General features: G+C 46.4%; 1 protein-coding gene across 1 annotated transcript in view; it reads right to left on the bottom strand.

Moving 5' to 3' along the window:
* The window catches only part of PHF12 (PHD finger protein 12), a 92041-nt gene that overhangs the window by 44849 nt on the left and 28990 nt on the right, over positions 1-18202 (bottom strand). The window contains exons 3-9 of the mRNA XM_075335251.1: positions 15278-15350; positions 14476-14860; positions 14201-14321; positions 12449-12581; positions 11104-11268; positions 10277-10435; positions 9247-9991 (exon numbers count right to left, since the gene is read on the bottom strand). Of these exons, the coding sequence (XP_075191366.1) occupies positions 9247-9991; positions 10277-10435; positions 11104-11268; positions 12449-12581; positions 14201-14321; positions 14476-14860; positions 15278-15350 (1781 nt within the window). The remainder of the gene's footprint in view (positions 1-9246; positions 9992-10276; positions 10436-11103; positions 11269-12448; positions 12582-14200; positions 14322-14475; positions 14861-15277; positions 15351-18202) is intronic.

Raw genomic sequence — 18202 nt, 5'->3', positions numbered from 1 at the left:
ATTCCGACCAGAGATCCATCCGTCTGTCAGTGGCATCTTTAAGTGCAGCTCCATCTTTCACTGCAACTATGGATCTAGCCGCAAGCCTGGAGATTGGAGGATGCCCCTTGGGACACCGGGTCCAGCCCTTGACCACGTCAGGGGACAGGGATAACGTGTATCCTAAGCCGTTTGGAGAAGCGCTTATCTGGATAAGCGTGGTGTTTCTGGACTGCCTCTCTAAAGTCAGAGTGGTCCAGAAAAGTTTACGCTTGGAATACCTGAAATGGAATTTCTCCTGCTGTGAAGCTGACTCCTCCACTGGAGGAGCTGGGGGAGAAATATCCAACATTTTATTGATGGACGCTATAAGATCATTCACTATGGCGTCACTATCAGGTATATCGAGATTGAAAGCGGTCTGAGGATCAGAATTCTGAGCAGCTACCTCCGCCTCATCACACAGAGAGTCCTCCTGCTGGGATCCTCCAGTGTGATGAAGTCGAGGGCCGCTCATAGTGAGCTCGCTTAGGCTGTCTGGGACTGTCGTCCGTGTCAGAGCCGTCACTCTGGGATGCCCGTGGCACCCCCGGAGCTCGCAGTTGTTCCAACTGAGGGGGACCAGGGAGCAATGATTCAACAGTGCCCATGGTCTGAGAGACCTGTCTGGACTGCAAGGCTTCTAGTATCATAGCCATAGTCTCAGAAAATCTGTCAGTAAATACTGCAGACTCCGTCCCCATCCCCTGGACCATTATCAGAGACTCCGGCTGAGTTGAATACAATGGGGGTCTATGTAACTTGCCGGCCGTATAGCCGTACATGCTGTACAGGCTGCATAGAAAACATGTGCTTCTGCACCCCTGTTTTACACCGACAATATGCTGTAATCTCCTCCGAACAAATCAAGGAGGGTATATACAAAAGTGCGACCAAACAGTGCAATGTATGGCGTATAAGCATATATATATATGTGCACTTCGGCACTAGTGGAGTCAGCACTACAGGTGCTGCATAACGCCTGCTCACAGCGGTTGTGTGACTATCCGAATCCCTGCCAGGGTCTTCCCAAACTTGTCTCTTTTCTTGCTACAGAAAAAAACTGACATGAATGGCTGCCAGCGTCCTGTGTAGAGGAGGAAGCCGTGGGCGTGCCTGAGAAAGTGCGGGAATCCGGTTTCACAGTGCACACAGTGAGAGAGGTGGAGTATGCAAAACATACCCCAGCTCTCAGCGCTGCCGTGCTGTGCAGCGTCACGCCCCTACCCTGACTGGCAGGCCTGTGGGCGGTAACGAAGTGAGACTAGGCCGCACAAGCCGGGGACTCGAGTGATAAGCGCGGCCGGCATATAAGCCCTGGTCGGCGCGGAAGTCCCCGGCGCACCACAAGTCCCAGCCGCGCCTGAATAAAAATGGCAGCGGCGGTTAGCGCGGTAGTCCCCCAATACTCTAACACACCCAGCTACGCTGTGGTGTGCGATGGCACTAGTGCGGGCAGCGCCGCTGGCGCACTAACAGACCCAGCAGTGCTGCCGTGTGTCTGCGCGCGGTCCCCACGGGGACACCGAGTACCTCAACGTAGCAGGGCCATGTCCCTGAAGATACTCCGCTCCATGTCCAGCAGATTCACAGGAGCTGTGGATGGAGCACGGCCTCAGTGCCTGGAGACCGGTAAAATCCCACTTCACCCAGAGCCCCAAGGGGGATGGGGAAGGAAGCAGCATGTGGGCTCCAGCCTCCGTACCCGCAATGGGTACCTCAACCTTAACAAACACCGCCGACAAAAAGTGGGGTGAGAAGGGAGCATGCTGGGGGCCCTAGTATGGGCCCTCTTTTCTTCCATCCGACATAGTCAGCAGCTGCTGCTGACTAAACAGTGGAGCTATGCGTGGATGTCTGACCTCCTTCGCACAAAGCATGTAAACTGATGAGCCCGTGATCCCACGGGGGGTGTATAGCCAGAAGGGGAGGGGCCTTACACTTTTAAGTGTAATACTTTGTGTGGCCTCCGGAGGCAATAGCTATACACCCAATTGTCTGGGTCTCCCAATTAGGAGCGACAAAGAAAAAAAACGCCCCTGCGGCCACCTGCAATGAGGAAGGAAGGAGGTGGGTGGGATGTTCGGCCCGCTCATCTCCGCTTCTATTGGGCAGCCGCTTAGTGACACCGAACGAACCGCCCCCCTTAGAAAGAAGGCGGTTCACCGGCCACAGCGACGTCGCTAAACAGGTAAGTCCGTGTGATGGGTCCGAGTGATGTTGTGCGCCACGGGCAGCGATTTGCCCGTGACGCACAACTGACGGGGGCGGGTGCTTTCACCAGCGACATCCCTAGCAATGTCCCTGTGTGTAAAGCCCACTTAAGAGATAACTATTTCTTCTGAGACTCCCTGACAAACAAGCTCAGCTCCACTAGTGGCTTTTACAGGAAAGAAAGAAAAGTATCATGCATGTTACAATCTACAGTCATTAACCATTCTTTCCACTGCACATCTACTTTTATGGAAGAAACCAGACGCCCCCTACAGAGGTCATGGTCGCTGCTTCTCCAGATGTCTATAGGAGTATGAAAAAAAATTGTTTAAAAGAACTGAGAGTCCTCAGTGGTTGATACCTTTTAATGGCTAACTGAAAAGATGGTAATAATTGCAAGCTTTCGAGACTACTCAGGTCTCTTCATCAGGCATGGTATAACACAAAATCTGAAGAGTCACATATTTATATACAACAGGACATAGAAAAGTGCAGTAAAAAAAAAAAAAAAACAAACAAGTTATATAAAACAGAACTATCACTATGGCAGGGGGGCAAACTGTTGTGGCCATAAATTTTGCTGCAGTTCAGTGTGAAAGTTTTATTGTCCTTTGATAAGGGTCTGGTCCAGGGCTGTGACACGCTCGGATGGTCAGAGGAGCACATCTCTTAATTGATGTAAAAAGACATGAATCCATGAGACACATTCATTCCTGCTCTGAATGTGTCAAAGGTCATCATAAGTTTGTACTCCCATAGTCTCCTATCTCTCTGGGACTTGAAGTTTCCTTTCAATACCAGCAATTTCATGTCCATGATGTTGTGGTCTGGGTTACAGAAATGTTTGGCCACAGGTAGATCCATCCTTTTTTCTCTAATTGTGTGGCGGTGAGAATTCATCCTTGTCCTGAGCTGTTGTCCTGTCTCCCCTACATACAGACCCCCAGTTGGACATTTGGTACATATAATTAAGTACACCACATTGGTTGTAGTGCAGCTGAAGGTACCTGGGATCTTGTAGTCCTGATGTGATCTGGGAATCTTTATCTTGTCCTTTGTCAATATTAATGGACAGGTCTTACATTTTTTCTGGTTGCAGGGAAATGTTCCTGTTGGTGTTGGAGAGGACAGGGAGCTTCTGACAATGATGCTTCTTAGAATGTAATGTAAGAATAGAAATGTAAGACCTGTCCATTAATATTGACAAAGGACAAGATAAAGATTCCCAGATCACATCAGGACTACAAGATCCCAGGTCTAAGAAGCATCATTGTCAGAAGCTCCCTGTCCTCTCCAACACCAACAGGAACATTTCCCTGCAACCAGAAAAAATGTAAGACCTGTCCATTAATATTGACAAAGGACAAGATAAAGATTCCCAGATCACATCAGGACTACAAGATCCCAGGTACCTTCAGCTGCACTACAACCAATGTGGTGTACTTAATTATATGTACCAAATGTCCAACTGGGGGTCTGTATGTAGGGGAGACAGGACAACAGCTCAGGACAAGGATGAATTCTCACCGCCACACAATTAGAGAAAAAAGGATGGATCTACCTGTGGCCAAACATTTCTGTAACCCAGACCACAACATCATGGACATGAAATTGCTGGTATTGAAAGGAAACTTCAAGTCCCAGAGAGATAGGAGACTATGGGAGTACAAACTTATGATGACCTTTGACACATTCAGAGCAGGAATGAATGTGTCTCATGGATTCATGTCTTTTTACATCAATTAAGAGATGTGCTCCTCTGACCATCCGAGCGTGTCACAGCCCTGGACCAGACCCTTATCAAAGGACAATAAAACTTTCACACTGAACTGCAGCAAAATTTATGGCCACAACAGTTTGCCCCCCTGCCATAGTGATAGTTCTGTTTTATATAACTTGTTTTTTTTTTTTTTTTTTTACTGCACTTTTCTATGTCCTGTTGTATATAAATATGTGACTCTTCAGATTTTGTGTTATACCATGCCTGATGAAGAGACCTGAGTAGTCTCGAAAGCTTGCAATTATTACCATCTTTTCAGTTAGCCATTAAAAGGTATCAACCACTGAGGACTCTCAGTTCTTTTAAACAATTTTTTTTTATCTCTACTGGCTAACACGGTACAAAGATATATTTTACTTGTATAGGAGTATGAGCTTTAAAGCCTCCATCCAAATGAGAGAACTGTTGGATCAGCGATTGTTATACTGAACTCCCCCATAGAGAACACAAGAGCATTCCTGTCTATGAGCCGCACTCCACTGAAAACAGGACGGATTCCTCTCTCCCTGGACATTATGCGATATGTGAAATGATAGTATCCAGATCTGCACAGTGCCGCAACCAGTTCACAACTGGGCAGTTTTTCGACAAGTCTTCACCAAGCAAATTTTGGGGTTTTATCACACATGCATTTTTAAACTCTAAACTTTTTTTTTATCATTCGGATAAGCAAATTATTTTTTTCCTCTTTTTCGGTATACATGGATCTTGATTTTTTATGTCATTATCTAAATTTAAAGGGAACCTGTCACCAGATTTGGCGACTATAAGCTGCGGCCACCACCAGTGAGCTCTTATATACAGTATGTTAGAATACTGTATATAAAAGCCCAGGCTGCTGTGTATAAAGTAAAAATCACTTTAGAATACTCACCTAAGGGGCGGTGCAGACTGGTCGGATGGGCGTCTCCGTTTTCTGGTATCGGTGCCTCCTCTTTCGGCCATATTTATCCAGGACGCATCCTACAACATCCACACAAGCCAACACTGGGGTCTTGCAGATCATAGTATTGTAGTGTGCCTGCACAGGACCTCAATGTCGGCTAGCGTGGATGACGTAGGACGCATCATGCACCCAGGCCTCAGAAGGAGGGCAAAGATGGTCGAAAGAGGAGGCGCCATTACCCGAGAACGGAGACACCCATCTGAACATTCTGCACCACTCCGACCCCCTAGGTGAGTATTATAAAGTGATTTTTATGTTCTACACAGCGGCCTGGGCTCTTATATACAGCAGGTTATTAGAATGCTGTATATAAGAGCCCACTGGTGGTGGCCGCAGCTTATAGGCCCCAAATTTGTTGACAGGTTCCCTTTAACGACCACAATGGACCGCTAACCACATTTCAAACTGTATTTCCCTTACTGCAGAAATTACTTTTATATATTGGATATTTTTTTTATTTTGGTTTAGGGGGTGGGCATAGAAACAATTAATCAGACTGGCAATGTGTTATTTATGCTTTTTTCCCATTTTATTTTGTTTATTTTTTTTTATTTATTTGACACACTGACTCAACAATGATCTTTGGGGGTATTTTAACATATTAATACAGCGAAAATCATCAAAAAATTTTAACTGAGACTTGGTAAATTAGGCCTAAGACACACAACATGAAAATCGAAGTGAGTGGAATGCGATAAAACATTGCATTCCACTCGGACCAATATTACTCTATGTCCCAACACCCATGAACGATTATTTTCTTGGCCCCAATCAGACCGAGAAAACAATCTCAGCATGCTGCGACTGTAATGCGAGTCTCTCTCTCGCACCCATTCAAGTCTATGGGACAAGAGAAAAATCACACTGCACTCGCATTACACCGGTGTACTGCAAGTGCAGGGCGAGAATGGCAATAGCCAGCAACGGAGGAGAGAGGGAGATAAATCCCTCCCCCTCCCCTCCTCAGAGCCGGCCCGTCCCCCGCAGCTGAGGTCCGCTTGCACGGTCGGACCTCAGTCGCAGTGACACTCTGCTCCTGCTGTGCTGTCAGCGTGAGCAGTGTCATGCGAGGATCGCATTAGTCACCGTGTGGCCCCGGCCTTAGTCTCAGTTACAGAAGAATTTCAGCCTCTTGGCTATATATGAGTATCCAGTCATCTCTAGGACCCAGCAGCTTCTGCTCTCTCCCTATAACCAGTAATCACAGGACTGCTGGGTCCAGAGGCGGAAGCACAGTCAGTGCTTCCTAATCTGTGCACCCTGGCATTTTTGTGCACCTTGGAGTGTTTTTAAATGTTAGTTTCAGTGTTTTTTGCAGTTCTCATTCATTAGTAAAACAAATTCTTCTTGTTTCATGCGAGTTTTCTGGTGATCCTAAATCATTGCACACCATCTTTTCTCTTGTCTTGTACATAAACACTGGTTCAGCGCTGTGTAAACAGAGAATTCAGAAGGTAATAAGTTTGCTCTCCCTGTGAGAAGTCTGGCTGTGTCTGACAGCAGATTTCCTTCCCCCATAATGGCACAATCTCGTGCAAGCAGCTTACATTGTGTTGACTATTTAAAATGTCAGTGCAGAGTAACACGTGGACTGCCCGGACATTTATAGTATATGGGCAGCCCAGATTTATTACAAGCCATGATGAGACTGAAAGTCGTAAGAGTCAGTCTTCTCCAGAGCATAGGATAAAAATGATTAAGTATATAGAAATAGGAGACTGTTCTTCAAAGCAATTGGCGATTACATTTGCCGACTATGCAAGTAAAGGTTCATCAGAGATGCAGATCCCAAGCCATGTCCACTTTTTCCCAGTGCAGAAGAATCCCAACTCAGAACCCTTTATGTCCCTGCACACAGGAGACCTGACCCCGGACTTAATGCTACCGTTCCCACAACATAGCTTTTCCCTGGGGAGCATTTCTTAGGATACAAACAAAATATAAATGAGTGCTGCGGATTAGAATTTCTACCCCAAAATCAGTAATGCTTTTGTTAAAGACAGCAAAAAAATAATTTGCATGACCTTAGTCCAGATGCCATGTGTGACCTTCATCACTGGCCTACAAACTTGCCACTACCAGCATCATCCTCGGTACCGCTCATCATTAGTAAGCCCCGCAACGTCAGGAGGCCTGCTAATCAAAAAGGCGCTCGGGATGTCGGCGGGCAATAGAAAGTTCTCAGTACTCTGGTCCGCTGCCCGTTTTGCAAAACTCTAGTTAAATGGATTGCAAACCGGATTCAATTATCACTAAGCCCTGCAGCCTGACGAATCCTAGTAGTGTGAAACGTACGCACCATTAAGATTCAACTTCCTTCCAGTCTTTATGAGGCTGCAAGTGTGCAGTTTTCATTGCTAGGTTGCAGGGCTTGCTGAAAATGTACTCCGAGGGGGATAAACTCTTTAAAGGGAATCTGTCACCTGATTTTTGCTCCCCCATCTGAGAGCAGCATAATGTAGAGACAGAGACCCCGATTCCAGTGATGTGTCACTTACTGAGCTGTTTATTGTCATTTTGATAAAATTAATGTTTTTTCTGCTGCGGATCTAGCAGAGTTCATGAATACGCTGGACTACCTGGCAGCAGGGCAACAAGTTCTGTAATGATAATCTACTGTTGATTAATCAGTGATTTTATCAAAACAACAGCCAGCAGTGCCATATATAATTATATATAGTTTGGACGTGGTGGCTGTGTTGTCGTCTTCAGAGTCAATGTCCGCTGTAACATACAGTCAACATCTAGCGAAGATGGACGATATTACAGATTAACCACCTAGATACCTGCATGTAGTCTGCCAGAAGGATGGGGGCACCCTTTGTCCATCCAATGATCATAAGTGGTTCCATGCGTATATGAATGAGACCTTTCTGTAATCCTAAGGCTGCTTTCACACTACTTTTTTTTAACATGCGTCATGAACGTTTTTTTGCTGTAAAAGTGGATCCTGCTTTTACAGCAAAAAACGCATGTAAACGCATGTGTTATTTTGCAGGCTCCTGTCACTTTAAGTTTATGGGCGGGCATTGGAGTCATGTGATCGGTAGTCAGTGGAACTGAACGTGATAGACTGGGAGCCGGCATCTGACAGCTGCGGAGGCTCGTAACCAAGGTAAACATCGGGTAACTTGCTTGGATACCCGATATTTACCTTGGTTACGAGCATCCGCAGCTGCTAGGAGCCGGGCTGCCTGCACACGTAACCAACGTAAACATCGGGTAACTAAGAGAAGCGCTTTGCTTGGCTACCCGATATTTACTTTGGTTACGAGTGTCCGCAGCTCTCATGCGGGGGAGAGAGAGAGGGAGGGGGGGGAGAGAGAGAGGGGGGGGGGAGAGAGAGGGAGGGGGTGGGGAGAGAGGGAGGGGGTGGGGAGAGAGGGAGGGGGTGGGGAGAGAGGGAGGGGGTGGGGAGAGAGGGAGGGGGGGGAGAGAGGGAGGGGGGGGGAGAGAGGGAGGGGGGGGGAGAGAGGGAGGGGGGGAGAGAGGGAGGGGGGGAGAGAGGGAGGGGGAGAGAGGGACTGATCACCCGAGGCTTGTTTCTGGGCATGCTCAGTAGAGCAAGCAGGATCCTGTCTATCAGCATGCCAGCGTTCACATGTGTTTGCGTGCAGTATAGTCAGGATCCAGCAATTTGCAGTATTTGGACGCAGCTCAAAAACGCTACAAGTAGCGTTTTGGAAAAATGTTAAACTGCAAGTCACTGGATCCTCACTATAACGCACGCAAACGCATGTTGACGCGAGTCCATTGCAAATGCATTGAAATGAAAACGCATTTGCACTGGATCCGTTTTTGCGTTAAAAAACGTTCAGGACGCATGTTAAAAAAACGTAGTGTGAAAGCAGCCTAATACCATTTTGAAATTTTCCAACTGTGTTCAGAAAAATTCCCATCACCAAAATCCCAATATGTAGGAAGTGTAATAATGAAATGCCTCCAATTAGAAATGTAGTATAGTTCTCCTGATTAGCTATCTTGCTCACCTCATGTGCAGGGCATTGCAGCTTAGGAATCTATGATCAACTGTCACTATATAAGTGGCTGTAGTTAGTTGCTAGTGGGCATATCCATGGATACCCAAGCTACTTTAATGCCCTGCACATGAGGTAAACGACAGCTAATCAGAACTATACAATATTTCTAATTGGAGGTATTTGCTAATATTATTACACCCACGACATATTGGGAAAGGATCTTGGAGATGGGAATACCCCTTACCCCTTTAAATCATTACAAGCACATAAGTGAGTCCCAATGGAGGTACCGTAACTAAATGACCTACCTGTGGGTGGCACTGTGACACCAAGCCTGGATGCAGCGGACGCTGCAGAAGCGAGGTCACCGCCGGCTGCTTGTGGAGGTGTAAGTGCCCGGGTGCCAGACAGTGGTGACCCAACAGGTCTGGAATCGTGCTGACTGAGTGGCGGAGCAGGCTGCGCTTGGGTAGGTTTCCATGACAAAGTGCTAATAAGCTCAGGACTGGTGCAAGAATTCGGAGGGGTAAGCGCAGGACCTGGAAGCCTCTGGGTGCAGTGTGCAGGTCCCGACGTTCCTTCAGCCTTCACTACGTGATTTGGGAGAACAACAGTTGTGGGAGGAGTGCCTGACCGAGGCCTTGCTTGTCTCTGAGAAAGCACAGAAATGCCAGGGCTAGCTGCAGACAGTCTTTGATGGTCATGTAACTGTTCCGTGGGGCTTGGGTTAATATACGTATGAGGCCCATTAGATTTGGACTCCGACACAGCAGGTCCATTGGAAGTACCACTGCTGGCTGTGGGATGTGGTTTCACCACAAAAGCAGCATCATCTTCCAACGCAGTAGACTGACTGCTCGGACACAGTCCTAAAGATGGAGAAAACTGAGGCTTGCCGTCAGCGTGCTGGTGCGAGTTGGGCAGGGAACCTTCAGGCGATACGACTGGTTTCACATCCAACGAGTCAACGTCCTCTGATCCCCAGGCTGGCATCTGCTTAGCAGATAAGTATTTCAATATGCTGCACTGAAGTGCAACCACACTACGGAGCCACTGAGGATTCAAGACAAAACCCAAAGAAAGGTGGATTAAAACGAAGAATACATCTCCCATCCGATATCTCGGGGTACAAGGCTACATGAATAATGGAAGATGATGGCGTTTGTGGCTCGTTAAGTGCTATATCAAACATTTCAGGCATCATACACAGTGGAAACATTGACTATATGTGGACAATTACCCCAAAGTGACAATTAGAAATGAAACATGTCCAGATTATGTGACCCATACTCATGATTGGCAAAGTGATGGGAAGTGCTGGGGTGGACGGCTACTCACCTCTTGCTGCTCTGTTTGGTTCGCTAAGTGCTCAGAGTGCAGGAGGTGCTTCTGCGATTCATCCGGTACACCATTGCAGATTAGCTCCCCATCACGTATCCCTGCAGGGGGCAGTAACTCTGGAGGCGATTGATACTGGGCCTTAATCGCTTCAGGAACCTGATGAGAAGCAATATAGAAAATCAGAACCACAGATTGCATTGTAAACAATAATAAAACCAGCAATACCCTAAAACACTCAAAAGGTGAATCGTGTGAAAATCCTTTATGCACTATGCCACAATTCAGATACCGTATTTTGTGGCTTATAAGACGCACCCCAAATTTAGAGAAGAGAAAAATAAAAAAAAAATCAAAGGGGTCAGTTGGTGGGGGGGGGGGGGGGGGGGAAGGTGGTCATAGGAAGCAGGGGCAGTGGTGGAGCCGAATCCTGCAAGGTAGGCAACTTCCAGAAGCTGTCAGCGGTGCAAGCTTCAAAGAAATGGCACCCAGAGTTGGCGCATGCGCAGATTGAGGCCAGCATATCATCTGTGCACTCACCACCTCTGGGCGCCATTATTTGAAGCTCCTGCCTCACTGCTAGCAGCACAGCAAACCCCCCGAAGGCCCCTGCACAGCAAACCCCGCGGGCCCCAGCCTCCTGTTACCCCTCACCACCACCCCCCGGTAAAGTGCATTCGGATTATAAGACGCACCCCTCATTTTTCTCCCAAATTTTTGGGAAGAAAAAGTGCGTGTTATAATCTGAAAAATACGGTACTTATTTTCTCCACGAATGCTTAAATGTAACATTTTTATCTTTGGAAGATGCATTTAGCTGTTCGCACCTTAACCGTGTTTTTCCTGGCGGATGGCAGATGCCTCCGGTTTGGGGGGTAGATTTTATGGATGCGGCTCAGAAAGTCCAGCTTTACCGCATGCTGTGAAATGCCGTCCTGGAAGCGGTCAAACACCTGGCATCGATTACTCAGGGTCATATTCTTCTGGTTCAGCTGGAAGACACACAATGGCTTTAAGACTACAATGTTTCATTAAAATAAATATATACATTTTGAAGGCAACTTAAGTAAAATAACCTGAAGTGCAAACATCACAGCATGGTCCATATACCAGACAAACGGATTTCTTAAGCCGGGGTCACACATAGCGACGCAGCAGCGATCACGACGGGCGACCTGACCTTATCAGGATCGCTGCTGCGTCGTTACATGGTCGCTGGTGAGCTGTCAAACAGGCAGATCTCACCAGCGACCAGTGACCAGCCCCCAGCCAAGCGTGGAAGAGATGCTGCGCTTGGTAACTAAGGCAAATATTGGGTAACCAAGGAAAGCACTTCTCTTGGTTACCCGATATTTACCTTAGTTACTAGCGTCCGCCGCTCTCACGCTGCCAGTGCCGGCTCCCTGTTCCCTGCACTCCTAGCCAGAGTACACAGTTAATTACCCGAAGTGTACTCCAGCTACGTGTGCAGGGAGCAGGGAGCCGGCACTGACAGCGTGAGAGCGGCGGACACTAGTAACGAAGGTAAATATCGGATAACCAAGGAAAGGGCTTCCCTTGGTTACCCGATGTTTACCTTGGTTACAGCTTACCGCAGGCTGCCAGAAGCCGGCTCTCTGCTCGCTTCAGTTCGTCGCTCTCTCGCTGTCACACACAGCGATGTGTGCTTCACAGCGGGAGAGCAACGTCCAAAAAATGAAGCAGGACATTCAGCAATGACCGGCGACCTCACAGCAGGGGCCAGGTTGTTGCTGGATGTCACACACAGCGACAGCGACGGGATGTCGCTGCTATGTCACAGAAAATGGTGACTTAGCAGCAACGTCGTTGTCGCTGTCGCTATGTGTGACACCACCTTTAGTTCTCCAGCTTGAAAGGTGTTGATAGAGGTAAATACTGTTACTGATATGACATCTATAAAACCTTTCTTAGGCCACGTTCACACTGAGCGTTTGGTGAGTTTTTATCGCAGTATTTTTAAGCCAAAACCAGGAGTGGAACAATCAGAGGAAAAGTATAATAGAAACACGGGCACCACTGCTGGATTTTCCAACCACACCCGGTATTAGCTACAAATACTGAGGGAAAAAAACCCCGCCCAAATACTGATTGTGTGCACGTGGCCTACACGGAATAAATCATCCACGGTGTCCAGCACTGAGAATCACTCACCACGATGTGCTCGATATGGTTGGGACACATCCAGCGGCCGGTTGGCATGGCAGTAAGAGGAGGGTCTAAGCAGTCCATATGAAATAAGAGAGGGCAGTAATCACACTGAATTAATGGGGCCACGCGACAGCTCCTGGCAGGCAAATGACAGAAGGGAATCAGACATGGTAATCAGCAGCAGTTATACATATATCTTAAGACAATCACCCCTGGGGTTTGGAGAAAAAACAGAATTGTTGGATCAGTGTGGATCCATGTAATCTGCACGGTGGTGGACTGGTGTTCCCACTTCTCTCCTGGCTAAGAATTCAGGAAGAGCAGAATCATCTGGCAGGTCAAGCACAAACCCTGCGGCTCCACTCGAAATCTATGGAGCTAGAGCTCTGAAGATGGCCAAATACATGGATGTACTTGGTCATCTTCATCCCTCCAGTACCAGAGACTACCACTTAATTACCATATTTATCGGTTTATAAGATGCACCTCAGATTTAGAGAAAAAAAAAAACCAAAACAAAAAGAGAAAGGAGATAGTCTTATAATCCGGAGGTGTCTTACCGGGAGGAGTTTGTCGCGGCAGCGGTGGTGGAGCGGGGTCACAGGAGGCAGGGGTGGAGCGGGGCCACAGGAGGCAGGGGCGGTGGTGGAGCGGGGCCACAGGAGGCAGGGGCGGTGGTGGAGCGGGGCCACAGGAGGCAGGGGCGGTGGTGGAGCGGGGCCACAGGAGGCAGGGGCGGTGGTGGAGCGGGGCCACAGGAGGCAGGGGCGGTGGTGGAGCGGGGCCACAGGAGGCAGGGGCGGTGGTGGAGCGGGGCCACAGGAGGCAGGGGCGGTGGTGGAGAGGGGCCACAGGAGGCAGGGGCGGTGGTGGAGCGGGGCCACAGGAGGCAGGGGCGGTGGTGGAGTGGGGCCACAGGAGGCAGGGGTGGAGTAGGACAATGCTGCAGGTAGTGCGATGGGTGTCTCAGATCCTCGCTGCGGGCGCTGTGAGGCAGGAGCATCCAGAAACTGGCGGCAGTGTGGGTTTCAAAGAAATGGTGCCCAGAGTCGGTGCCTGCACAGATTGCGCTATCTGCTCAATGACAAGTAGAGCTCTCATTTGCGTATGCACCACCTCTGGACACAATTTTACTTACAGCAAGTCCGTTGTGGGGAGATCAATGGGTCAGAGGCGGCGCATGTGCAGGTGAGACCTTAAGCCAATGGCTCATTTTGGGCACCATTATATGAAGCACACACCACCGATATTTTCAGGATGGCCCCGGTTTCACCGCCTGCAGTGAGCACCAGTACCCCGAGCATTGCCCCCCATGTCCCCTCCAAACCTCCACCTTCCATTTGGATTATAAGACACACCCCTTATTTACCAGCCCAAATTTGTGGTAGGAAGAAAAGTGCCTTATCCGAAAAATACGGTAGCTATTGAGACTTGGGTTGTCCCCTTTCAGGATATATTTTATTATGGAAGGAGTCTCCCCTCAATGTATTGCTCAACACGGAGGTGTAACTGCAGAGGTGTCCGTCACCCCTGGGCACTGGTGCATGAGGATCCCAAAAGTCTTCTGGCCATACAAATAGCATACATATCACAGGGTAAGTGGCTGGTTACAACGTTTGCATTGTGGACCAGGTCTATGTTATGGCCCTGCTTGTAATGGATAATACTCTGAATCGACCTGAAGGGAGAGCCATGTGTGTGACCTGCCATCGTAAAGACGTCATAAGACCCAAGATCACCAGCTACAATTCATACCTGTTACAAGTGAAGCAGACTTTAACTGGTAAAGGCACCAAGCCGTTGTGATCCAGCTCATGCTGTGCTTTCTTCACATTTTTCCCTGACATTTCTTCTTTCCGACGACGCTTGCTGGTGCCTGCAGAACAATTGGTAGCACAATAGGTAACTAAAAAATAGAAACTGTGCAAGCAAATTTCATGGCAAGATGAAAGCCAAGAAATAAACAAACATACAAGGCACTGTGGCTATTATGGCACACGCCGCACTTAGAAAGGGCAATTAGCGCTGACCTGGAAGTGCGGTGGTGCAGGTAAGTTCGTTAGGCAGCTGAAACTGGGTAGGGTTTCGTTCCATAGCTGCAGCAATAAGCAACTGAAATGGTCTTTTGAGTTGAGAATGACTGTACTCTGAATCTACAGGCGGCTCCTCGTCCACATCTATCATGTCCTCGTCCATGTCAATTTGCTCAGAGTTGGGCGTATCAGTGCTGGCACTAGACGTTGGTGTGCCTGGGCGGCTTACTCTTCTCTCTAACATTCGTGCTTGGGTAAGGGCTCGAAAGCTGCCAGCAGCTCGTTCAGAAAAATCCATGTCACTAGTAGGAGACACCGTCCTTCTCCCGTATCTGTCAAACAAGCCATTGACTTGCCCAAGCTCCTTCTTACGCTCACGTTTCTGCAAAGACAGAAATCCAGTTATTGAGGTTTGCATTAAGAACAGAAATGTGCAGCCTGTGTTCTCACTACAACATTTCGAGGACTGGAGCTTATATATACAGAAATCTGTCGGCGCTGCGTTCCTATAAGGACAAGTACAACCTCATTCCAGAGAACACTAGACTTTACAGTCAGATTATACATTGTGCAGGAAGAGGGCTTTATCTGAAGAAACGTGGAAGGAAAACAGCCTGGCATTTGTTAGACTAAATTTGGGCAGGCGGCCAATTCTTGTGAATGGCCAACTCTGCACAACACAGCAACTCTCTGAAACCCCCCTTTGTCCGGGCCCTATCCAAACTAGGAAGGAAATCTCAATGCACAAGACCCCACCTGCTGCATGCCCACAAATATATAGAGCCTATAAACACAATACCTTCCTACGTATGGTGCAGCGATGACACATCCACTCTCCAGGGGGCAGCATTTCCTCGCTCAGGGGAGGATTGCTAAAGAAAAAAGGGGAGAAACAAAAACAAATTAGGAGCTATTCATACAGATCACTGACTTGTATCAGCTATGTGACCATCCCCCTTTAATAATACAGATATTAAAATGAGATATATACATAATATATAGAATATATACCAGGGCTGTGGAGTCGGAGTCGGAGTCTGTATAAAATGCACCGACTCCGACACCATATAATAAATTGGGGACAGTAGTGCAATGCAGAATGTGCTGAATATTTTACTAAATACTAACATTTAGTATAATGCTTATATTTAAGTGAAAAATTTATTGTAGTACAATGTGAACATCAGAGATTTAATTATTTTTATGATACAATAATCAATATATTTGGATAGAACATAAAATATACTTATTAGAATACAACTCTAGAACACAAAAAACTAATAAATTGTAAATATGTAATACAATATATATATATATATATACACATACACACACGATAAATACACACACAAGATATATATGTAATTACTGTATATTACATAGTGTATTACATATTTACAATTTATTACAGTTTGTGTTCTAAAGTTGTATCCAATAAATATATTTTATGTTCTATCCAAATATATTGTTATTGTATCATAAAAAATATTAAATGCCTGATCTTCACATTGTACTATAATACATTTTTCACCTAACTATAACCAATATATGTAGGAGTCAGAGTTGCAGTCGGTGCAAGAGAAATCGAGGAGTCGGAGTCGAAGGTTTGGCTTACCGACTCCACAGCCCTGATATATACACACAGTCAAAATTGTTGGTACCCCTCGTTTAATGAAAGAAAAACGCACAATGGTCACAGAAATAACTTTAATCTGACAAAAGTAATAATACATTAAAAATCTATGAAAATGACCAAATGAAAGTCAGACATTGCTGCTTTTCCTCTTCAACAGAATTTAAAAAATAAAAAAAAACTCATGAAATAGGCCTGGACAGAAATCAAGGCGCCCTCCTCCTCCTTAACTTAATATTTGGTTGCACAACCTACAACCTTTTGAGGCAATCACACGATTCCTGTAACTGTCAATGAGACTTCTGCACCTCTCGACAGGTATTTTGGCCACTCCTCAAGAGCAAACTGCTCCAGTTGTCTCATGTTTGAAGGTTGCCTTTTCCAGACGCCATGTGTCAGCTCTTTCCAAAGATGCTCAATAGGATTTAGTTCAGGGCTCATAAAAGGCCACTTCAGAATAGTCCAATGTTTTCCTCTTAGCCACTCTTGGGTGTTTTTAGCTCTGTGTTTTGAGTCATTATCCTGTTATAAGACCCATGACCTGCGACTGAGACCAAGCTTTCTGACACTGGACAGCACATTTCTGTTTAGAATCCCTAGATAGTCTTGAGATTTCATTGTTCCCTGCACAGATTAAAGACACCCTGTGCCAGATGCAGCAAAGCAACCTCAGAACATAACAGAGCCTCCTCCATGTTTCACAGTAGGGACAGTGTTCTTTTCTTGATATGCTTCATTTTTCCGTCTGTGAACATAGAGCTGATGTGCCTTGCCATAAAAGATCCATTTTTGTCTCATCTGTCCATAGAGCAGTCTCCCAGAAGCTTTGTGGCTTGTCAACATGTAGTTTGGCAAATTCCAGTCTGGCTTTTTTATGATTTTTTTTTTTTTAACAATGGTGTCCTCCTTGGTCGTCCCCCATGAAGCCCACTTTGGCTCAAACAGCGATGGATGGTGCAATCTGACACTGATGTTCCTTGAGCTTGAAGATCACTTTTAATCTGTTTCGAAGTTTTTCTGGGCTCTTTGATACCATTTGTATTATCTGCCTCTTTGATTTGTCATCAATTTTTCCTCCTGCGGCCACGTCCAGGGAGGTTTGCTACAGTCCCATGGATCTTAAACTTCTGAATAATATGTGCAACTGTAGTCACAGGAACATCAAGCTGCTTGGAGATGGTCTTATAACCTTTAACATGCTTGTCTATAATTTTCTTTCTAATCTCCTGAGACAACTCTCCTTCGCTTCCTCTGGTCCACGTTGAGTGTAGTACACACCATGTCACCAAACAGCACAGTGAGTATTTGTAGCCCTATATACAGGTCCTCTGACTGATTACAAGATTGTAGACATCTGTGATGCTAATTAGTGGACATACCTTGATTTAACATGTTCCTTTTGTCACATTATTTACAGGGGTACAAACATTTCTGTCCAGGCCTGTTTCATGAGTTTTATTTTTGTTTTAAATTCTATGGAAGCATGGTTGAAAAGCAATGTCTGACTTTCATTTGGTCGTTTTCATAGATTTTTTTTATTACTTTTGTCAGATAAAAGTAATTTCTGTGACCATTGTGGGTTTTTCTTTCATTAAACGAGGGGTACCAACAATGTGTGTATGTATATTGAGTATTGCTGGGTCCACAAAAGTCTGCTAAAAATGTAAATTATCACCTCATTGTTAGAAACCTTAGGCCCTGTGCGCACGCTGCGTTTTTTTGCCGTGGTTTTGCTGCATGAATTGCTGCACAAAATGTTCATAACCTTTCTGCAGTCATTCCCCAGCAAAACATATGGTAAAAAAAATGGTATGCGCATACTGTGTTTTTTTTTTCCCCCTACAGGTTTTGCTGAAGAATTTCTGCAGCAAAAAGAAGGTGCATGTCACTTCTTTTCCGCAGATACCTGCGTTTTTTGCCATAGATAATGGTAAAAAAACCCACAGTGACCAACCAGCGGAAAAACTGCGGCAAACACGAGGCAAATCGCGGGTGCGGTTTTTGCTGCGGTATTCTGCCAGAGGGTGTGGTTTTTTTTTTGTTTTTTTTTTTAAGAAAAGTCCATTTTCTAGTGCACACAGACTGAAACAA

Source organism: Anomaloglossus baeobatrachus, chromosome 2 (assembly GCF_048569485.1).
Source record: "Anomaloglossus baeobatrachus isolate aAnoBae1 chromosome 2, aAnoBae1.hap1, whole genome shotgun sequence".
Classification (NCBI taxonomy): Eukaryota; Metazoa; Chordata; class Amphibia; order Anura; family Aromobatidae; genus Anomaloglossus; species Anomaloglossus baeobatrachus.
Note: the sequence above shows the minus strand (reverse complement) of the source record. Positions and strands in the feature narration are given on the sequence as shown.